This window comes from Oncorhynchus keta, chromosome 20, assembly GCF_023373465.1.
Source record: "Oncorhynchus keta strain PuntledgeMale-10-30-2019 chromosome 20, Oket_V2, whole genome shotgun sequence".
NCBI lineage: Eukaryota > Metazoa > Chordata > Actinopteri > Salmoniformes > Salmonidae > Oncorhynchus > Oncorhynchus keta.
Window position 1 is genome coordinate 22,181,270 of NC_068440.1, and position 23,818 is coordinate 22,205,087.

At 45.3% G+C, this 23,818-nt stretch overlaps 1 protein-coding gene across 3 annotated transcripts; it reads right to left on the reverse strand.

Annotated features, from left to right (window-relative positions):
* Positions 1-1,648: 1,648 nt before the first annotated feature.
* arpp21 (cAMP-regulated phosphoprotein, 21) lies at positions 1,649-23,178 on the reverse strand. Of its 3 annotated transcripts, none has more exons than XM_052472309.1 (20): positions 22,371-23,178; positions 15,387-15,506; positions 10,059-10,205; positions 9,893-9,937; positions 9,662-9,745; positions 9,218-9,390; positions 9,057-9,116; positions 8,798-8,935; positions 8,512-8,608; positions 8,260-8,358; positions 8,087-8,109; positions 7,918-7,971; positions 7,580-7,782; positions 4,529-4,621; positions 4,276-4,409; positions 4,020-4,073; positions 3,743-3,910; positions 3,541-3,628; positions 3,134-3,267; positions 1,649-2,209 (listed from the first exon to the last, which is right to left on the reverse strand). In XM_052472309.1, exons 2-20 carry the CDS (start codon positions 15,426-15,428, stop codon positions 2,030-2,032), a joined length of 2,016 nt encoding a protein of 671 aa, XP_052328269.1. In that variant the 5' UTR covers positions 15,429-15,506; positions 22,371-23,178; the 3' UTR covers positions 1,649-2,029. The 3 variants fall into 3 exon arrangements, with proteins under 3 accessions (XP_052328269.1, XP_052328268.1, XP_052328270.1); XM_052472308.1 differs by lacking the exon at positions 22,371-23,178 and adding an exon at positions 21,188-21,301; XM_052472310.1 differs by lacking the exons at positions 15,387-15,506; positions 22,371-23,178 and adding an exon at positions 14,562-14,978.
* Between the last annotated feature and the right edge of the window lie 640 nt (positions 23,179-23,818).

Below are 23,818 nucleotides of genomic sequence, written 5' to 3' on the forward strand. Positions count from 1 at the left end.
GTGTGTGTGTATGTGTGTGTGTGTGTGTGTGTGAGAGAGAGTTATCCAAATTGTTAACTGCTGAAAATAGTGACAATGAGGATGATTTTATCCATTTGTGTTTGTCTCATCATTGACCATGTTGCGTCAGTAAAGGTTTGTGTGTGTGAGAGAGAGTTAGCGATGGAGACCATGAGAGTGAGTGAGGGAGAGAAAGTCAGTTAGATACTGAGCAGAAAGGGTGAACTAAAAAATTGCCACACGAAATGTCTTAATAGAGTGGTTTTGTCTTTTTTTAAACCTCACATCACTCTTTTTCTTTCTGCAAAAGGGACAGCAGTGGTTATTATGGTAGTGGGTGTCCTCATCTAATACAGATCCTACTGTCCCTCAACCACTAACTCCTTGATGGACCCTTAAGAGTGAAGACAAGACTTTGGAGACAGGACCACAACAAAAGGTGTAAATATACTGAAATATATATATAAACGCAACATGCATCAATTTCACTGAGGAAATCTGTCAATTGAAATCAATTTATTAGGCCCTAATCTATGGATTTCACGACTGGAAATACAAATATGCATCTGTTGGTCACAGATACCTTAAAAGGTAGGGGTGTATATCAGAAAACCAGTCCATATCTGGTGAGACCACCATTTGCCTCATGCAGCGTGACACATCTCCTTCTCATAGAGTTGATCAGGCTGTGGCCTGTGGAATGTTGTCCCACTCCTCTTCAACAGCTGTGTGAAGTTCCTTGATATTGGCGGGAACTGGAAGACGCTGTCGTACAAGTCGATCCTGAGCATCCCAAACATGCTCAATGGGTGACATGTCTGGTGAGTATGCAGGCCATGGAAGAACTGGGACATTTTCAGCTTCCAGGAATTCTGTAGAAATCCTTGCAACATGGGGCTGTGCATTATCATGCTAAAAAAACGAGGTGATGGCTGCAGACGAATGGCACAAAAATGGGCCTTCGGATCTCAAATTGGCATCAATAAGATGCAATTGTGTTTGTTGTCCGTAGCTTATGCCTGCCCATACCATAACACCACCACCACCATGGGGCACTCTGTACACAATGTTGACATCGGCAAACCGCTCACCAACACAATGCCATAAATGTGGTCTGCAGTTGTGATGCCGGTTGAACGTACTGCCAAATACTCTAAAATGGCGTTGGAGGTGGCTTATGGTAGAGAAATTAGCATTCAATTTCTGCAGTCATGTCAATTGCATGCTCCCTCAACTTGAGACATTGGTGGCATTGTGTTGTATGACAACTGCAAATTTTACAGTGGCCTTTTATTGTCCCCAGCACAAGGTACACCTGTGTAATGACAATGCTGTTTAATCAGCTTCTTGATATGCCACCTGTCAGATCGATTCATTATCTTGGCAAAGGAGAAAAGCTCACTAACAGGGATGTAAATAAATGTGCACAAAAATTGAGAGATAAATGGAAAATATCTGGGATCTTTTACATGTTGCGTTTTATATTTTTCATAAGTGTAAGAATTACATTCTGGATCTATCAAATGTAAAAAAACAACAACATCCGTTCAAAAATGTAATAATTGTGATACAATCAATGCTAACAATGTCAGCAGTGTGTAGATTAGAAAATCAGATCAAATACTCAATGTGAAAGAGACCACAGCCGTTAGAAAGGTGACCTGTCAAAGCAGCCACATCAGTTTATTCTGCTCAAACACTACAATACATATATATAATCATTTCATATCCATACAAAACTCAACTGGAGTATATAAATGATGCTTTTAAATCAGTACAGTACCTCTGATACAGCTTTGGCACAATACATTGCCTGTGGTATACTGTGTGTGTGTAACAGCTTGAACACTGGTTGCATCTCAATCAACACAGTCCGGTGGGGTTGTGCAAGTAGAGGTGGGGGGAAGGGAGGTCAAGTGTGTGTATGTGTGGGGGTTATGTAAGATTAGGTTGGGTGGGGGCATGTGTGGGGGTTATGTAAGTTTAGGTTGGGTGGGGGTTATGTACGTTTAGGTTGGGTGGGGGCGTGTTAGTATTTTCCTGCCCACCCCTGGCTGCTGATGTTGCTACAGCTGGAGGCATGGCAGCCGGTGTGTAGAGGGGGAGGGGGTATGGGACCAGGGGGACAGGTTGGAGATACCATGCAGCAGTAACCCCCCTCACCCCGCGACATGAGACCAGTCTGGGGGTACGATACCCCCACACCACCCTGAGGGAGAGATTCAATTTAGGCACAGATTTGATTAGTAGCCTGACAACACTGCAACACTGCAAATTACAGTGGTCAGTTTATTAGGTACACCCATCTAGTACCAGGCCGGACCCCCCTTTGCCTCCAGAACATCCGGAATTCTTCAGTGCATGGAAATGTTGCTCATTTGATCTAATATAAGCCATTTAGCAGACGCTTTTATCCAAAACGACTTACAGTCATCCTGCAGACATTTTACCTTCCATACCATTACACCCCCACCACCAGCCTGTACCGTTGACACCAGGCAGGATGGGCCATGGACTCATGCTGCTTACGCCAAAGCATGAATCTTCCATTGGCATGACGCAACAGAAACCGGGATTCGTCGAAACAGGCAAATGTTTTTCCACTCCTTAATTGTCCAGTTGGTGATTGCGTGACCACTTGAGCCAGCTCTTCTTGTTTTTAGCTGATAGGAGTAGTATCAGGTGTGGTCGTCTGCTGCAATAGCCAATCCGTGACAAGGTCCAACAAGTGCGTTCCGAGGTGCCGTTTTACATACCACTGTTGTACTCTCACAAAGGAGCTGTTTTCGCCCACAGGACTGCCGCTGACTGGATGTTTTTGTTTGTGGCACCATTCTCTGTAAACCCTAGATACTGTCAAACGTGAAAAGCGCAGGAGTCCTTTTCTGAGATACTGAAACCGGCGCGTCTGGCACCGACTATCATACCATGCTCAAAATCACTTGGGCCACTCGTTTTGCCAATTCTAACGTTCAATCAAACAGTTGCTGAATGCTTCGATGCCTGTCTGCCTGCTTTATACAGCAAGCCACAGCTACGTGACTCACTGTAGGAGCTCACCATTTCCGTGAACAGGGTGGTGTACCTAATACAATGGCCACTGAGTATATGACACTGTGGTTGTCATAGTTACCTGTGTTACACCGCATGGGTGGGAGGAGCCAGGTGGATAAGAACCCAGCAATCTTTGGGCTTGGCTCTGAGGCAGCTGCAAACTCATCATCCCCTGGTAGGTTTGCTGCTGATTGGCTACGACAGGAGAGTAACCTACAAATACACACAGAGACAGATATACAGATAAACGCCCAGCAGATTATTCATAAAACATCAATTAATTGCTTGTTTGTTTAAAGCTAATTCAAAGCTGTATCATTTGCTGTAATATCTGACAAATGGAGGACTATAAGCTAATCAGGATCTCTCTGTAGAGTAGAAGCAGCAGGAAAAGAGACCGGTTCACTGTGAGACCTCAGACTAAATCTCTTACAGTGTAACGGCCCCCCTCCCTACTGCCGCACGCACACACACACACGTACGTACCTGTAGGCTGTATGGCCTGGGTAGGTGTGGCAGGTCTTTGGGGTGCTGAGGTAGGATACTGAGTAGTAGAGTAGTAATACACAGGCACCTACAGTACAGAGTTCAACATCATGTCAACACATGGGACTATTCTATTATTCTGTTCTATCATTCTACGATTCTATGCTACCATTCTATTATGATTGTGTTGTGTTATTCCTACCTGAGTTGGAGGGGGTTGGCAGTAGCTGGGGGGGTTGTGAGGAGGGGGAGGGGCGGTATAGACATAACTCTGTGTGGGAGAGGCTAAGGGAGGGTATAGAGACGGAGCTTCCCCCAATGGCTGACAGCTCACAGTAACGTGACCAAACTGAGACGACAGGTCCTCGCTCTGAGGACCACAGAGAACATGTTAACAAAGACACGCAGACAGACATAATACATTTATACTGCAAACACTGTTATATCCACAAAAACACATGCATGAAAAAACTTAGTACCGTAGAGTATTGCAACTGCTGGGGAGGATAAGAGACGGACGAATATTGAACCACCTGAGAGAAAGCATTGTTATTGCCAGTCTTCTATTACAAAAACAGGCTCTGTTTATTACTATTATCGACACGGCTGGAACACAATTTGGCCGATCGGGTTGCATGGACAGGACTGTTTATACATTTAGTATAACTATTGAATAGGTAGATTATTGTATTTGTATTCAAATTCTATTTGGTTACTGTGCAATCAGTGTTTTACCTGAGGGACTGTGTGGCCAGCCATTGGCTGCTGCGGCAGAGGGGCCTGCTGCTGAGGCTGGCTTCTTGTTGGCTGCTGGGGGTCGGGGGGGTTGTAGATGGCAGGACTTCCGTCTGGGTTCAAGAAGGGCTGGCCTGGGGTTAGAGGTCAAGGTTAAACTCACAATTCCCTTTTCACATATACATGTATGTGTGTGTGTGTGTGTGTGTGTGTGTGTGTGTGTGTGTGTGTGTGTGTGTGTGTGTGTGTGTACCTGTATGTGGGTTCAGTAATATACTTCCTGGTGGAATCCCGTTCTCCATGGGCACCGTGAGGTAGTTGGAGCCTGTGGTGGGGGCATGGTCATCTGAGAGTGAGAGATACAGAGAGACAGATGACAGATGAGGAGGTAAAGGGAGAAAGGAGGAGAGGAGGTGGGAAAGGGAGAGTGGAAGAGAGAAGGTGGGAAAGGGAGAGTGGAAGAGAGAAGGTGGGAAAGGGAGAGAGGAAGAGAGAAGGTGGGAAAGGGAGAGAGGAGGAGAGAAGGTGGGAAAGGGAGAGAGGAGGAGAGAAGGTGGGAAAGGGAGAGTGGAAGAGAGAAGGTGGGAAAGGGAGAGAGGAAGAGAGAAGGTGGGAAAGGGAGAGAGGAAGAGAGAAGGTGGGAAAGGGAGAGAGGAGGAGAGAAGGTGGGAAAGGGAGAGAGGAAGAGAGAAGGTGGGAAAGGGAGAGAGGAAGAGAGAAGGTGGGAAAGGGAGAGAGGAGGAGAGAAGGTGGGAAAGGGAGAGAGGAAGAGAGAAGGTGGGAAAGGGAGAGAGGAGGAGAGAAGGTGGGAAAGGGAGATAAGGTGGGAAAATGAGAGAGGAAGAGAGAAGGTGGGAAAGGGAGAGAGGAGGAGAGAAGGTGGGAAAGGGAGAGAGGAGGAGAGAAGGTGGGAAAGGGAGAGAGGAGGAGAGAAGGTGGGAAAGGGAGAGAGGAGGAGAGAAGGTTGGAAAGGGAGAGAGGAGGAGAGAACGTGGGAAAGGGAGAGAGGAGGAGAGAAGGTGGGAAAGGGAGAGGAGGAGAGAAGGTGGGAAAGGGAGAAGAAGAGAGAAGGTGGGAAAATGAGAGAGGAAGAGAGAAGGTGGGAAAGGGAGAGAGCAGGAGAGAAGGTGGGAAAGGGAGAGGATGAGAGAATGTGGGAAAGGGAGAGAGGAGGAGAGAAGGTGGGAAAGGGAGAGAGGAGGAGAGAAGGTGGGAAAGGGAGAGAGGAGGAGAGAAGGTGGGAAAGGGAGAGGAGGAGAGAAGGTGGGAAAGGGAGAGGATGAGAGAAGGTGGGAAAGGGAGAGAGGAAGAGAGAAGGTGGGAAAGGGAGAGAGGAAGAGAGAAGGTGGGAAAGGGAGAGAGGAGGAGAGAAGGTGGGAAAGGGAGAGAGGAAGAGAGAAGGTGGGAAAGGGAGAGAGGAGGAGAGAAGGTGGGAAAGGGAGAGGATGAGAGAAGGTGGGAAAGGGAGAGAGGAAGAGAGAAGGTGGGAAAGGGAGAGAGGAGGAGAGAAGGTGGGAAAGGGAGATAAGGTGGGAAAGGGAGAGAGGAGGAGAGAAGGTGGGAAATGGAGAGAGGAGGAGATAAGGTGGGAAAGGGAGATAAGGTGGGAAAGGGAGAGAGGAGGAGAGAAGGTGGGAAATGGAGAGAGGAGGAGATAAGGTGGGAAAGGGAGATAAGGTGGGAAAGGGAGAGAGGAGGAGATAAGGTGGGAAAGGGAGAGAGGAGGAGAGAAGGTGGGAAATGGAGAGAGGAGGAGATAAGGTGGGAAAGGGAGATAAGGTGGGAAAGGGAGAGAGGAGGAGAGAAGGTGGGAAAGGGAGAGCGGAAGAGAGAAGGTTGGAAAGGGAGATAAGGTGGGAAAGGGAGAGGATGAGAGAAGGTGGGAAAGGGAGAGAGGAAGAGAGAAGGTGGGAAAGGGAGAGAGGAAGAGAGAAGGTGGGAAAGGGAGAGAGGAGGAGAGAAGGTGGGAAAGGGAGAGAGGAAGAGAGAAGGTGGGAAAGGGAGAGGATGAGAGAAGGTGGGAAAGGGAGAGAGGAAGAGAGAAGGTGGGAAAGGGAGAGAGGAAGAGAGAAGGTGGGAAAGGGAGAGAGGAGGGAGAGAAGGTGGGAAAGGGAGAGAGGAAGAGAGAAGGTGGGAAAGGGAGAGAGGAGGAGAGAAGGTGGGAAAGGGAGAGGATGAGAGAAGGTGGGAAAGGGAGAGAGGAAGAGAGAAGGTGGGAAAGGGAGAGAGGAGGAGAGAAGGTGGGAAAGGGAGAGCGGAAGAGAGAAGGTTGGAAAGGGAGATAAGGTGGGAAAGGGAGAGGATGAGAGAAGGTGGGAAAGGGAGAGAGGAAGAGAGAAGGTGGGAAAGGGAGAGAGGAAGAGAGAAGGTGGGAAAGGGAGAGAGGAGGAGAGAAGGTGGGAAAGGGAGAGAGGAAGAGAGAAGGTGGGAAAGGGAGAGGATGAGAGAAGGTGGGAAAGGGAGAGAGGAAGAGAGAAGGTGGGAAAGGGAGAGAGGAAGAGAGAAGGTGGGAAAGGGAGAGAGGAGGAGAGAAGGTGGGAAAGGGAGAGAGGAAGAGAGAAGGTGGGAAAGGGAGAGAGGAGGAGAGAAGGTGGGAAAGGGAGAGGATGAGAGAAGGTGGGAAAGGGAGAGAGGAAGAGAGAAGGTGGGAAAGGGAGAGAGGAGGAGAGAAGGTGGGAAAGGGAGATAAGGTGGGAAAGGGAGAGAGGAGGAGAGAAGGTGGGAAAGGGAGAGAGGAGGAGAGAAGGTGGGAAATGGAGAGAGGAGGAGATAAGGTGGGAAAGGGAGATAAGGTGGGAAAGGGAGAGAGGAGGAGAGAAGGTGGGAAAGGGAGAGCGGAAGAGAGAAGGTTGGAAAGGGAGATAAGGTGGGAAAGGGAGAGAGGAGGAGAGAAGGTGGGAAAGGGAGAGAGGAGGAGAGAAGGTGGGAAAGGGAGAGAGGAGGAGATAAGGTGGGAAAGGGAGAGAGGAGGAGAGAAGGTGGGAAAGGGAGAGAGGAGGAGAGAAGGTGGGAAAGGGAGATAAGGTGGGAAAGGGAGAGAGGAGGAGAGAAGGTGGGAAAGGAGAGCGGAAGAGAGAAGGTTGGAAAGGAGATAAGGTGGGAAAGGGGAGAGAGGAAGGTGGGAAAGGGAGAGAGGAGGAGAGAAGGTGGGAAAGGGAGAGAGGAGGAGAGAAGGTGGGAAAGGGAGAGAGGAGGTGAGAAGGTGGGAAAGGGAGAGAGGAGGAGAGATGGTGGGAAAGGGAGACATTAAAGTACATGGACAAGGATCAGGATTGTAGTTCAATTAAATTAGATTATTTTCTACCTCGTGCGTCCCAGCTGTGATTGGCTGGTCGGGCCTTGGGGGCGGGGTTTGGCCTCTGATAGGCAGAGTCTGAGTCTGTGCTGCTCCAGGGTCGGGGGTCGTTGCTATAGCGACCTGAGTCAGTGCTGCTCCAGTTACTATAGCGACTATAGTCAGTCTCCGTGCTGCTCTGTCGGCTTGAGCCCGAGTTACCCCTGGTACCCCTGAAGGACACACAGACCAGCAACTGATTTAGACTAGTAAACTGGTCATTAAATGCCCGGTAGTGTGTTCAGCTAAACGCTACTAGTACGGTCAAGATTCAGTACCACTCAGCCACCAGTCGAGAGCACACTCACCTAAAGAGCTGCCTTCTCTGGGTCGCAGCATGGGGGCTACCATCCTCTATAGACCTGCAATAACGACACACAATAATCATCACAATGGTATTACAACCGTCCATTGGGGAACATTAAGAAAAAAACGTCAACCCAACTTTATTTACGTCTAACATAAAAACAATATTACCTGGTCTCCTGGGGACAGGCAGGCTGTGGAAGACAGAAGAAAGAATAAGATGTGTGTGTTTGTGTGTGTGTGTGTGTGTGTGTGTGTGTGTTTGTGTGTGTGTGTGTGTGTGTGTGTGTGTGTGTGTGTGTGTGTGTGTGTGTGTGTGTGTGTGTGTGTGTGTGTGTGTGTACCTCCTGGTTGAATATCCTTTCTCTAGCTCTCTGGTACTCCTCCTCTCTCTCTTCCATTGATTTGCTCCGCCTCTCCTCGCGTAGTGGGTGGAGCCTCGCCTGGTGGGGGCAGGATAAGAACACAACCTCTCAAAATCTGGAACTCTGACAAGGACCTCTAAAAGCTGTCCAAATATGCAAGCTTATATAGTGCTTACATGCTACTAAGAAAGAAAGAAAGAAAGAAAGACAGACAGACAGACAGCTAGCTACCTGGTTGTCTTCTGCGTTGTCTCTCTTCAGTATGGTTCTCCACTGAGTCTCCTCTCCTCTCTCCTCCTGGACATAGTCCATAAACCTCTGCTCTGGTCTACACACATACAGAAATAGAGAATAATACAACAACAATAATATGTCCTTCAGAAACATTTATGTCCAAAGACTTATAGTAGTGAGGACACACGTTATTGTATGGGTGTCCCCAGCGGGAATCAAACCCACGATCCTGTTGTTGCAAGCGTACTGATATACCACAGAGAAGAAAGAGAGAGTTACGTACATGCGTGTGTTACTGGTGCTATTGATGATGACAGATTTGCCAGTCTGGTCCACATTGTGTTCCATGCCAAAGTAGGCTGCTACCCGGTGGACCAACATACGATGGTAGGAAGACATGTGAGGGAATTTCTTATAAGGACTGAGAGAGGGAGAGAGAAGAAGATGGGAGGGGATGACAGTCCTGCTTAGACAACACATTCAAGTAAATACAGTAAATCATATTTGCATTAAAAAAAAATTATGGCCACACACACACATACCCGTTGTCTGTGATGAAGTCGATCATGTCCTGCTCCAGTTTCAACAGCATCATCCTGTCTCTGAAAGATGACAACACCATGACATCATATTATTACCATGACATCATTGCCAGCTAAGCAGGTACATACACACACACACACACACACACAGTTTTTTGTACCTGGGATTGCTGTTCAGGGTGGTGATGATAAACTGGTGCAGGTCAATCCCAGTAGAGTCTGTGTATTCCTGACTGGTGTCTGAGATAATTAGCGTGGGCACATTTGGCTCTTTGCTCTGCTCTTCCTCCTCGTTGTCATGGCAACCTGGCAGCATGGTGACTTCAACAGAGCTCTAAAACATCAAACATCACATGATGTGTGTGTTGTGCGTGTTTTGTGTCTGTGTGTGTGTTATGAGAGTGTGTGTGTTGTGCGTGTTTTGTGTCTGTGTGTGTGTGTTATGAGAGTGTGTGTGTTGTGCGTGTTTTGTGTCTGTGTGTGTGTGTTATGAGAGTGTGTGTGTTGTGCGTGTTTTGTGTCTGTGTGTGTGTTATGAGAGTGTGTGTGTTGTGCGTGTTTTGTGTCTGTGTGTGTGTTATGAGAGTGTGTGTGTTGTGCGTTACCTGGCTGTCTTGGGTGGTGTCAGGAGGGGATGGTGGGAATGACTCCTCACACACAGCCATGCTCCTCACCAACCTGCCTTTGGCCTGAAACAAGCAACAACATTAACCAATGAAATAGCCTCAGAAGTGCAAACCCTGCCCACCCGGGGCGAAATCAAGGCTGACACAATGTACATACACAATAGTGATATATATGGCTCTACGTAGGTGTGTGACAGAAACAGAGTCTACCTTGGTTCTCTTCCTGGCTGGTTGCCCCTGGTTACTGACAGGTTTCTGTGGGACAAAATGTGACAAATCATCACACAGTGACATCACATGGCATTCCTCAGGGACCACCAGTCATGTCACCTATCTGATCTATAATAACAACACCTCATTCAGTCACAAGTCTTACCTGCTGCTCCACCTTTCTGTTGTCATGGTGACACTCATCCTCTGTGGCAAGGGAGGGTGAGGATGGCAGAACGGAGGGGCATAACTCATTACATGACCTCAGCCCTGAGGATTCTGGGACGATCGCTTCAGACATCCTCTCTGAAAACTACAAAACACACATGTCAGTTACTGATATAAACACACACACCTACTTAATGTCACTTGCAGATCCCATAGAACGGCTTTTACATATGCTGCCTCTCTATGACCTCCTTCCCCCTGTACAACACAATCCATGGCTGCCTAGTTGGGTCTAAGGGTGTGTGCATGAGCGTGTGTGTACATAGTAAATGTGTGTGCGCAGTGAGTGTATGCGTAACGTGTGTATTCTTAGGCTTTTCTTAGTAACAGCAGCTGTGAGACGCATCATCCGATCTGCCGGCAGCAATATTCCCAGAATTCCGAGCTGAGCTCCTGATCCCACTGGTGGGAAAAACCACATTCCGGCCAGCGCTCCAACCCCTTGGACAGGAACACTTATTCCTGTAACACCACAGTGTCATAGGGAACACTTATTCCTGTAACACCACAGGGTCATAGGGGACACTTATTCCTGTAACACCACAGGGTCATAGGGGACACTTATTCCTGTAACACCGGTGTCATAGGGGTAATTTATATATGGAACACCACCCTATTAGAGTTATGATTACTAATGTTGCGTCTAAAGAAGTTTGTCTAATAGATAGTTTGGGCAGACGTGGTCTACGTTTCAAATGGCACCTATTTCCTTATGTAGTGTCTGGTCCAAAGTAGTGCACTGCATAGGGAATAGAGGTGCCATTTAGGACACAGTCATGGCTACAAAGAAAGTGTATTACATAGATCCAGAAAGAGGGGTAAAGAGATTTAGGGATACGGACAGAGAGAGATGGGAGAGAGAAAGGATACAGAAAAAGATGGGGAGAAGCAGTGATGAAAAGAGAGAGAGATCAGAGAGAAAGCTCAGAAAGAGGGATAGAAAAGAGGGTAGGGAAAGTGTAGAATCAGCAGGAAGACGAGAGTGGAGCATATGGCTGCTGGGTTGAACTGATCACCGTGGTAACAGAGCTTTATGGGAGGCTTTAAGGAGGGGAGAGAGGAGAGTTTTAACTGAACACTGCAGAAGCTGTGACACGCTGGTTGGAGTGTGACAGATGGATGCGGGACACAGGGACCTGTGTCTGTGTGTGTTTAGGCCTGTGCACCATCATTCATCTGCTGATCCAACTGCCCCTGTGCCCGAGGAGAGAAAAGTTGAGTTACCAGTTCTTCACCTGCAGAAATTTCAATTTTTTTACTGACTTACAGTTCATATAAGAAAATCAGTCAATTTAAATAAATGAGGCCCTAATCTATGGGTTTCACATGAGTGGGCAGGGGCACAGCTATGGGTGGGCCTGGGAGGGAATAGACCCACCCACTTTGGAGCCAGGCCCACCTAATGGGGAGCCAGGCCCAGCCAATCTGAGTTTTTTCCCCCACAATAGGGCTTTATTACAGACAGAAATATTCCTCAGTTTCATCAGCTGTCCGGGTGGCTGGTCTCAGACGAAGCTGGATGTGGAGGTCCTGGGCTGGCGTGGTTACATGTGGTTGGCGGTTGTGAGGCTGGTTGGACATACTGCCAAATTCTCTAAAATTATGTTGAGGCGGTTTATGGTAGAGAAATTAACATTCAATTCTCTGGCAACAGCTCTGGTGGACATTCCTGCAGTCAGCATGCCAATTGCATGCTCCCGCAAAACTTGAGACAATTGTGGCATTGTTGTGTGGCAAAACTTAACATTTTAGAGTGGCCTTTTATTGTCCCCAGCACAAGGTGGACCTGTGTAATAATCATGCCGTTTAATCAGCTTCTTCATATGCCACACCTGTAAGGGGGATGGATTATCGTGGCAAAGGAGAAATGCTCACTAACAGGGATGTAAACAAATTTATGCACAACATTTGAGAGAAATAAGCTTTTTGTTTGTATATAACATTTCGGGGATCTTTTATTTCAGCTCATGAAACATGGGACCAACACTACATCTTGCGTTAATATTTTAGTTCCGTGTAGTTCTGGGGGGGAAAAGTTTTTAAAAAATCTGTATAACGTTGTGTCCGACCTTGTACGGCCAACCCGAGTCTGGAACCTTACAACAACAACAACACTTGGTACCTGCAGTGGGCTAACCACTGGTCAACCAGAGTCATGGTTGACTGGGGGCCACACATGTACGTACAGTGCACTCAAAGTATTCAGGCCCCTTGACTTTTTCCAAATTTTTATTACATTACAGGCTTATTCTAAAATTGTTTTTTTTCTTCATTAGTGTACACACAATATTCCATAATAACAAAGCACAAACAGGTTTTAAGAATTATTTGAAAATGTAAAAAAATAAACAGAAATATCACATTTACATAAGTATTCAGACCCTCTACTCAGTACTTGTTGATACACCTTTGGCAGCAATTATAACCTTGAGTCTTCTTGGATATGACACTACAAGCTTGGCACACCTGTGTTTGGGGAGTTTCTCCCATTCTTCTCTGCAGATCCTCTTAAGCTCTGTCAGGTTGGATGGGGAGCGTCACTGCACAGCTATTTTCAGATCTCTCCAGAGATGTAATATAATAATAATATATGCCATTTAGCAGACGCTTTTATCCAAAGCGACTTACAGTCAGTCATGTGTGCATACATTCTACGTATGGGTGGTCCCGGGGATCGAACCCACTACCCTGGCGTTACAAGCGCCATGCTCTACCAACTGAGCTACAGAAGGACCATGTTCGATCGGGTTCAAGTCCGGGCTCTGGCTGGGCCACTCAAGGACATTCAGAGACTTGTCCTGAAGCCACTCCTGCGTTGTCTTGGCTGTGTGCTTAGGGTTGTTGTCCTGTTGGAAGGTGAACCTTCGCCCCAGTCTGAGGTCCTGAGTGCTCTGGAGCAGGTTTTCATCAAGGATCTCTCTGTACTTTGCTCCATCCATCTTTCCCTCGATCCTGACTAGTCTCCTAGTCCCTGCCACTGAAAAACATCCCCACAGCATGATGCTGTCACCACCATGTTTCACCGTAGGGATGGTGCCAGGTTTCCTCCAGACGTGATGGTTGGCATTCAGGCCAAAGAGTTCAATCTTGGTTTCATCAGACCTTCATAGAGCCAGCTCTAGGAAGAATCTTGGTAGTTTCAAACTTCTCCCATTTAAGAATGATGGAGGCCACTGTGTTCTTGGGGACCTTCAATACTGCAGAGATGTTTTGGTACCCTTCCCCAGATCTGTGCCTTGACACAATACTGTCTCGGCGCTCTAAAGACAATTTCTTCGACCTCATTGCTTGGTTTTTGCTCTGATTGTGGGAACTTATATAGACAGGTGTGTGCCTTTCCAAATAATGTTCAATCAATTTAATTTACCACAGGTGGACTCCAATCAAGTTGTAGAAACATCTGAAGGATGATACATGGAAACAGGATGCACCTGAGCTCAATTTCTAGTGCCATAGCAAAGGGTCTGAACGATTATGTAAATATGGTATTTGTTTTTTATTTGTAATACATTTGCAAATACTTCAAAAAACTTGTTTTGGCTTTGTCATTATGAGTGTTTATTGTTATTATTGAGTGTAGATTGATGAGGAAAAAAATGTATTTAATCCATTTTAGATTAAGGCTGTAACGTAAGAAAATGTGGAAAAAGTCAAGGGGTCTGAATACTTTCTGAATGCACTGTATATGTATATCATATTTCTCTGTAGAATCCACTTGACCCACTGAGACAGAGCTGATATAACCATAGTGGCCAGTCAAGCTACTATTCAGGGTGTGTGTGTGTGGCATTCCTGTGCCCTGCCTGAGCTAAGACACATGATATTTTTACCCCTATAGACCTCCTGCTCACAACCTTCATTGGGCTGTCAACTAAACCTCTCTCTCCTTACCCCCCCACCCCCTCTCTAACTCTCTCTCTCTGTCTACCTCTCTCTTTCGCTCTCTCCCTATCTGTCTCTACTTCCCCCTCTCACACTCTTTTTCTTTCTTTTTTCTCTCTCTGGGAGGACAGGAGCACACACCATCACTGCCAGTTCACCACGTATTTCAGTTGCTGTTTGACCTCATTTTTCCTCTGGTAAACCGAGAAGGTAGCCTGCTTACAGGGCCCATTTAGCAAAACTTATAAATTAATAAAATTAATTAATTAATTGTCAAGGACAAAACCAGTATCTGGTGTTCGTGGACATTTAGCACACATTTAGTAACAATATCTGACCATGTGGACTTGTCTGTCAGCCCTCAGTATGAAACTAGGTAAAGCCATTTGGCCCGGGGATGACTAACCCATGGATATAGCTTTATCTATAAAAACTGCAATAACCCGAAGGCGAAGACACAGCACAACTCGATAGCACAGCGACATAAACAACAATAACATCATCAACCACAACATCAACAGTCACTTCAGTCAACAGTGGGAGTGTGTGTTTATTTTACCTCGCGGGAGATGATTCGTAAACCAGGAGCTCCTCGAGCGCCGTGTCCGTGTCAAATCTCCCCTCAGACGCTCGGGTCGGCTCTTTTTAGAGGTGTATTTTTGAGTGAGTCACGGTTGGTTTCCACTACGCGCCTTTCGCTTTTCTATCTGTCAGACACCGGCACAGTGCACGAGCTGCCTCTCTCTCCACCCACACACTGTATCTCCAACACACACACCAGCTCTGCTGCCTGACACTGAAAGGAACGCGCACAAAATTCTCTCTCTCTCTCCCTTTCCCATCTATCTATCCATCTCTCTTGCACACACAGTAGCCTAGTTGTCACCTGCTAGTCTAGGTTTAGGCGGTATGGTTGGCACGGCGTGCAGAGATGGAGACTGGGTGTCGGCCTCATCTCCCCATGGCACACTGTCAGAAATAGACCCACCTATTATATAAAGTCTATTAGAAAGAGGACAGCTGTGTGTGTGTGTGTGTGTGTGTGTGTGTGTGTGTGTGTGTGTGTGTGTGTGTGTGTGTGTGTGTGTGTGTGTGTGTGTGTGTGTGTGTGTCTGTGTGTGTGTGTGTGAGACACTCAGCTGGTACATCAGCTATAGCTCTCTAGTGCGTCTGTACTGTGAGGTGTTTACTGTAAGTGTAAAATTGCTGGAGCTTTTGGGGAAGAGAGCAGAGCAGCCTAATACAATTTACTGTACGCTACATATTAATATACTCTACTTAACTTGGTTTGTAAGGACATCCTTTGAATACTCTGCGTGTGTGAATGCGTGCGTGCGTGTGTGTGCTTGCGTGCGTGTGCATGCGTGCACCTGCTATAACACACCTGTCTCATTGTGGCTTCGTGGTGGGTAACGAACGTTTGCATAGAACAGCTAGAGGTTTTCTTACTCCCTTTTAATCTCTCATTTGCTTCTCTGCTTCACTCCCCCTCTTGGCTATTTATCTAGACAGAGGGAAAGAAAGAGAGAGAGAGAAAGGTATAATTATTGTTAACTGTCCTGGACTAATTTGCAGAAAGAAGCTGTAAAAAAGTCATTCTCAAGTGTGTGAAAATAGCACTTTAGACGCTAGAGAGACAGCGAAGGGGGTGGGGGGTGAGGAAGAGAGAGAGCTCTCAAGCTTACACATTTTAGGCCAACAGGTCTCAACACTCTCAGATGTGGGTATCATGAAGATGATGGTGGTGATATGATGGTGATACGACAAACTCGATGATGGCTATTTATATTTGTTCCTAATGAATTGAGATTTTTCGCCGACATAGCAACAGTCTCTATGGATACTCAGCAGTTAGATACCAGAGCAGATCAACCTATTTAGTCTTCAGAACTCTCTTATTATGGGCTGCGGTTCCCAGAGCCTGACCTGTGTGTGTGTGTGTGTGTGTGTGTGTGTGTGTGTGTGTGTGTGTGTGTGTGTGTGTGTGTGTGTGTGTGTGTGTGTGTGTGCGCACGCATACGTGTGTGTGTTTAACCAGAAGTTCCCACAAGAATAGTAATCAAACAAAAATTTGACCAACTGGGACATTTTGTTTATTCCGAAAGAAATAGGAGCTATGTAGATATTCCATTAAAAAATCAGCCGTTTCCAGCTACAATAGTCATTTACAACATTAACAATGATCAATTTGATGTTATTTTAATGGACCAAAAAATGCTTTTCTTTCAAAAACAACGACATTTCTAAGTGGTAGTGTGTGGGTGTGTGTGTGTGTATATATATATATATATATATATATATATATATATATATATATATAAATATGTATTAACCCAAAAAATATATGGGGGATTGGAAAGCTACAATCTATCTGCAATATTAAAGCTGATCTAACCCCTGAAAAAAATTACATTTGTATTTTATCCCCATACAGCTCAATACCACTTCTAGGGGGTTTAGGGTTAAGAATTAGCTTCAGGAACTAGGGTTTGTTTTAGGAATTTATCTTTATTTAACAAGGCAAGTCAGTTCTTATTTACAATGACGACCTACAACGGCCAAACCCAGATGATGCTGGGCCAATTGAGCGCCACCATATGAGACTCCCAATCATGGCCGGTTGTGATACAGCCTGGATTTGAACCAGGGTGTCTGAAGTTACACCTCTAGCACTGAGACACAGTGACTTAGACCGCTGCGCCACTGGGGAGGTTACATTTTTGGGTTACGGTTAGGTTAGGAAAAATAGGATTTTGAATAGGACTGAATTGTGTGTCCCACAAGGTTAGTTACACAAGAAGTGTGTGTGTGTGTGTGTGTGTGTGTGTGTGTGTGTGTGTGTGTGTGTGTGTGTGTGTGTGTGTGTGTGTGTGTGTGTGTGTGTAGGCCTGACTATGAGTGACAGGTCATCACAGACACACGCAGATTAATTAACATAGAGTAGGCAGTTTATCTTTCTCTCTGTTTCCCTATTTCTCTATCACTGTTTCTGTATCTTTCTCTCTTCATCTCTGTCTCTCTACCTTCCTCTATACTGTATCTATCTCTTCAATCTGTAGGAGGAAACAAGTTAAAAGAGAAAGGAGAAAACAATATTGTGTGTGTGTTAGTGTGTGAACGTGCGTGTGTGTGAGAGTGAGGGAGAGAGAGAAAGAGAGAGAGAAAGATGGAGCTGACTATAGTGTAGCTAACCTAAATTAGAGTAAGATCCTGTATGTAATTTAGGCTACTGTATGAGCCTTTTCTAGGTTTATGTTTATGCTACTAAAGACGGGTCAGTCAGCTGTGTGTCAGTGTTTCTGATACTAAAGACGGGTCAGTCAGCTGTGTGTCAGTGTTTCTGCTACTAAAGACGGGTCAGTCAGCTGTGTGTCAGTGTTTCTGCTACTAAAGACGGGTCAGTCAGCTGTGTGTCAGTGTTTCTGCTACTAAAGACGGGTCAGTCAGCTGTGTGTCAGTGTTTCTGCTACTAAAGACGGGTCAGTCAGCTGTGTGTCAGTGTTTCTGCTACTAAAGACGGGTCAGTCAGCTGTGTGTCAGTGTTTCTGCTACTAAAGACGGGTCAGTCAGCTGTGTGTCAGTGTTTCTGCTACTAAAGACGGGTCAGTCAGCTGTGTGTGTCAGTGTTTCTGATACTAAAGACGGGTCAGTCAGCTGTGTATGTCAGTGTTTCTGATACTAAAGACGGGTCAGTCAGCTGTGTGTGTCAGTGTTTCCGATACTAAAGACGGGTCAGTCAGCTGTGTTTGTCAGTGTTTCTGCTTGTCTTGGCCTTCCTCTATTTCTGATGTCCATCCAGTTAGATTTCTACTTGGCATAAAATTGTCAACTGTGCTGTGATGCTTCACAAAAGTACTGAAAGTTTCTATTCTCATCGTTTCTACAGAATGTAAATTAGAGATAAACATTTTTAACCTTAAAGACGGGTCAGTCAGCTGTGTGTCAGTGTTTCTGCAACTACAGATGGGTCAGTCTGCTGTGTATGTCAGTGTTTCTGATACTAAAGACGGGTCAGTCTGCTGTGTTTGTCAGTGTTTCTGATACTAAAGACGGGTCAGTCTGCTGTGTTTGTCAGTGTTTCTGATACTAAAGACGGGTCAGTCTGCTGTGTATGTCAGTGTTTCTGATACTAAAGACGGGTCAGTCTGCTGTGTTTGTCAGTGTTTCTGATACTAAAGACGGGTCAGTCTGCTGTGTATGTCAGTGTTTCTGATACTAAAGACGAGTCAGTCTGCTGTGTATGTCAGTGTTTCTGATACTAAAGACGGGTCAGTCTGCTGTGTTTGTCAGTGTTTCTGCTACTAAAGACAGGTCAGTCAGCGTTTCTGCTACTAAAGACGGGTCAGTTAGCATTTATGCTAGCAAAGATGGGTCAGTCAGCTGTGTCAGTGTTTCTGCTACTAAAGGTAGGTCAGTTAGCGTTTCTGCTACTAAAGACTGGTCAGTCAGCAGTTTGTGTTCGTGTCTCTGCTACTGAAGATGGGTCAGTCAGCTGTGTGTGTCAGTGTTTCTGCAACTACAGATGGGTCAGTCTGCTGTGTATGTCAGTGTTTCTGCTACTAAAGATGGGTCAGTCAGCTGTGTGTGTCAGTGTTTCTGCAACTACAGACGGGTCAGTCAGCTGTGTATGTCAGTGTTTCTGATACTAAAGACGGGTCAGTCTGCTGTGTTTGTCAGTGTTTCTGATACTAAAGACGGGTCAGTCTGCTGTGTATGTCAGTGTTTCTGATACTAAAGACGGGTCAGTCTGCTGTGTATGTCAGTGTTTCTGATACTAAAGACGGGTCAGTCTGCTGTGTATGTCAGTGTTTCTGCTACTGAAGACGGGTCAGTCAGCTGTGTTTGTCAGTGTTTCTGCTTCTAAAGACGGGTCAGTCGGCTGTGTGTTTCAGTGTTTCTGCTTCTAAAGACGGGTCAGTCAGCTGTGTGTTTCAGTGTTTCTGCTTCTAAAGACGGGTCAGTCAGCTGTGTGTCAGTGTTTCTGCTTCTAAAGACGGGTCAGTCAGCTGTGTTTGTTAGTGTTTCTGCTTCTAAAGACGGGTCAGTCAGCTGTGTTTGTTAGTGTTTCTGCTACTGAAGACGGGTCAGTCAGCTGTGTGTCAGTGAGAGGGACAGTTAAGCCCTCAGATATGATAAGTGAGTTTCAGGCACGGCAGAATCCACAGAGACTGACACTGGAGAACAGATAGCAGAGTGTGTGTGTGCATTGGGGAGACAGTACGTCAACAAGGCCACCTGCTCCAAAGGGACGAAGGCCAGAGGAACACACGCACGCACACTGTTGGTTTTACTATCCAAGTGGGCACTAAAAAATGTATTCTCATTCAAAATCCTATTTTCCCTAACCCTTAACTAACCCTAACACCAAACCCCTATAATTAAACCTAACCCCTAACTGTAACCCTAACCCAGGGGTTAATAAACCTTTTCAGCCTGGGACCCAAATGAGAAATTCTGTGTTTTCCTGGGACCCAAGCTTATGAAAACATGCAACTATACGTAAATATCTGTACTTTTCATATTGCCCTTATGCCTAAAACAAATGCAAAATAGACAAATAGTAAATAACAATGAAATATAATAATATTAATACAGTTGAAGTCGGAAGTTTACATACACCTTAGTTAAATACATTTAAACTCAGTTTTTCACAATTCCTGACATTTAATCCTAGTAAAAAGTCCCTGTTTTAGGTAAGTTAGGATCACCACTTGATTTTAAGAATGTGAAATGTCAGAAAAATAGTAGAGAGAATTATTTATTTCAGCTTTTATTTATTTCATCCCATTCCCAGTGGGTCAGAAGTTTACATACACTCAATTAGTATTTGGTAGCATTGCCTTTAAAGTGTTTAACTTGGGTCAAACTTTTCAGGTAGCCTTCCACAAGCTTCCCACACCTAAGTTGGGTGAATTTTGGCCCATTCCTCCAGACAGAGTTTGTGTAACTGAGTCAGGTTTGTAGGCCTCCTTGCTCACACATGCTTTTTCAGTCCTGCCCACAAATGTTCTATAAGATTGAGGTCAGGGCTTTGTGATGGCCACTCCAATAACTTGACTTTGTTGTCCTTAAGCCATTTTGACACAACTTTGGAAGTATGCTTGGGGTCGTTGTCCATTTGGAAGACCCATTTGCGACCAAGCTTTAACATCCTGACTGATGTCTTGAGATGTTACTTCAATATATCCACATAATTTTCCTTCCTCAGGATGCCATCTATTTTGTGAAGTGCACCAGTCCCTCCTGCAGCAAAGCACCCCCACAACACGATGCTGCCATCCCCGTGCTTCACGGTTGGGATGGTGTTCTTTGGCTTGCAAGCCTCCCCCTTTTTTCTCCAAACATAACGATGGTCATTATGGCCAAACAGTTCTATTTTTCTTTCATCAAACCAGAGGACATTTCTCCAAAAAGTAAGATCTTTGTCCCCATGTGTAGTTGCAAACCGTAGTCTGTCTTTTTTTATGGCAGTTTTGAAGCAGTGGTTTCTTCCTTGCTGAGCGGCCTTTCAGGTTATGTCGATATAGGACTTGTTTTACTGTGGATATAGATACTTTGGTACCTGTTTCCTACAGCATCTTCACAAGGTCCTTTGCTGTTGTTCTGGGATTGATTTGTACTTTTCACACCAAAGTATGTTCATCTCTAGGAGACAGAACATGTCTCCTTCCTGAGCAGTAATAGATAGCAGATAATTGCTCCCAAGGACGAACCAGACTTGTGGAGGTCTACAATGTTTTTTATGAGGTCTTGGCTGATTTCTTTTGATTTTCCCATGATGTCAGCATAGGCACTGAGCTTGAAGGTAGGCCTTGAAATACATCCACAGGTACACCTCCAATTGACTCAAATGTTGTCATTTAGCCTATCAAAAGCTTCTAAAGCCAATTTTCCAAGCTGTTTAAAAGCACAGTCAACTTAGTGTATGTAAACTTCTGACCCACTGGAATTGTGATACAGTGAATTATAAATGAAATAATATGTCTGTAAACAATTGTTGGGAAAATTACTTATGTCATGCACAAAGTAGATGTCCTAACCGATTTGCCAAACCTATAGTTTGTTAACAAGAAATTTGTGGAGTGGTTGAAAAATGAGTTTTTATGACTCCAACCGAAGTGTATGTCAACTTCCGGCTTCAACTGTAGCTATTCATGTTTATGTTTCCCCATTAAAAACACTTACAGTGCATTCAGAAAGTATTCATACCCCTTGACCTCTGGAGCAGGTTTTCATCAAGGATCTCTCTGTACTTGCGCTGTTCATCTTTGCCTCGATCCTGACTAGTCTCCCAGTCCCTGCCCCTGAAAAACATCCCCACAGCAAGAACAAATTTGTTCCTAACTGACTTGCCTAGTTAAAAAAAGGTTCAATAAAAATATATATTTTTAAAGACTAACGTAACAAAAAGTGGGAAACGGGAAAAGGGTCTGTATAGTTTCCTAATGCACTGTACTCATCTGTCCAGGTTGGAACTGCTGCTGTTAAAATATAAGAAATAATTTTAATTCTGAACTGGAATAAGCTGATTGATCACATCACACAGATGTAGACCAGAAAACACAGACACAGGGCCAGTTTTTGATAGTGCAACCCTAAGTAACAGTACAGAAGAAACATGATCAGGCCTACTGTACATCTTACTGTAGAAATTATTGTTGAATTTTTTTTTAGGTTGGAACTGTTGTTAAAAATACAATAAATAATTAGCATTCTGAATTGGAATACACTGACTGATCACATCACACAGATGTAGACCAGAAAACACACACGGTCCTAATGAGAGGTGTGTGGCTGGTTAAAGCTTTCAACAAGCATTTCTATTCTGGGCTCAGTTTTTAACAGTGCAACCCTGAGGTCATGCTCGGCATGGAGTCTGTTTCTGTACTTGTTTTTTAAGTACACCAGAGTTGAGAACCGTGACTCACTGCCAAACTGGATCAGAACATCTACTGCTTTCTCAGTCAGGTAGGAGACCGCTTCCTGCTGTAGATGAGCAACTCAGAACTGTGTGTGAGTTTGCCTCAAAAAGCATCTTGCTTCAATCAGTTTACTCCAATTCAGAATAACAATTATTACTTGTATTTTAACAGCAACAGTTCCAACCTAGACTTGTTTATACCAATCCTTTCTACAGTAAGATATACAATAGGCCTGATAATTTTATCTTCATATGTACTGTAACTTAGGGTTGCACTATTAGTATAGCAAGCTAGCTTGCTTACTTTGGCTAATATTAGCAATCTAACTAACGTTAATAGCTGTGTACAAGGGAATTATTTGAAAGATAAATTCACAACTACTACTTTGGTAGTACTCCATTGTTTATGTTTATAAAACGACAACAATGCCTTGCAAGTTGACTTACTTTTCCACTGTCGAGGCACTGTTACCTGAAGCATTCAGCCCTGCTCTGAAAGATCTCCCTGGGTTTTACTGTCATGCTGTGTATGTTTGGTCAGGACCTGTCGTTTTTAATTTGTTTGTTTTGAGAGACTCATTACTAAGCACTTCCCCGCACAAAACACATTGTGGGCGCACCTCGTTATTTCTCAAAGTTTGTATGAAACCAAGAGAGAGAAACTCATCGCTGTATTTGCGTTTCATGACGAGCTGTCAGAACTTGTGGTTAGCTTGACTCCATTTGATGACATCCGCGAGTGGGACAGCGCGTCATCTGCGGCTGAACTACAGCGCCGCATCGTGTGCGTCGCGGGGTGATCTTCAGGAAAACTTAATTTAAAGAAATCTGGCAAACTGCGAAGCACACGGGCATCTCCCTCCCACCGCGCAGTTGACAAATTTACACCGATGCTAAGCAGAAAGCGCAATGAACAGAGTCCATTTGCACTTGGCCAAATCAATTCCAGTAATAATTAAATAATTATACATTTACTCTAACACGTCGCGACCCGCCCCCCCCTCATATCCTTGTCCTCTGCCGTTATGGCTGAGTCATCAGGGACAGTTTAACATATCACAGAGACAGACAGACATAGACCTGACACAACAATGCAACAACTGTCAGTGTGTGTGTGTGTGTGTGTGTGTGTGTGTGTGTTTGATTTTACTATGCTTGTGGGGACCAGAAGTCCTAAAGCCTATGCATGCTATGCCTATGAGTGTGGGGAGCTAACACAAGTCTTCAGGTCTCCATCAAGGTTATTCTTGAATCGCCTTTGTTCGGGCCCATTTATTGATTGGTTGTTTAGGCAGGAAATTACATAGTAGGGGACCCCAGTCAGAGAGTTTGTGTGGGTGTTTGTCTAAGTGCCTCTGTCCACCAGTAGTAGATCATATTTGTGACAGTGAACGGGTGCGACAGCGCGGAGCTGAGAGCTCTTGTAAGTCATTTTGGCATGCTGGGTAATTAATCTGTCACAGTTATGTTCTTCCGCTCTCTTCTCCCCCTTCTTTTTCGATGCAATTAAAAGTGACACTCCTGTAGTTGCACGTTGTGAATTACTGACGGACGACGTGCAGACACTTTAGATGAACACAGTGAAACTGTCCTGCTCTATATTCATCCTGTCTGAGAGATGGAGGTAGAGCGAGAAGTAGAAGGTCAGTCTTACTGAGCTGACCTCTCCATCTCTCCTCCCAGACCTCAGACTTGACACCCATCTGTCACACACACTCAGTGGAACATCATTTGCATAATAATTTACTTGGAGATGCCCAGAGCTCAGGGGTGTGATTAGTGGAACAGAATTAACGGTCACAAATAAAATAACGGTATTTTGGGCCTCCCAGGTGGAGCAGTGGTTAAGGGCGCTGTACTGCAGCGCCAGCTGTGCCACCAGAGACTCTGGGTTC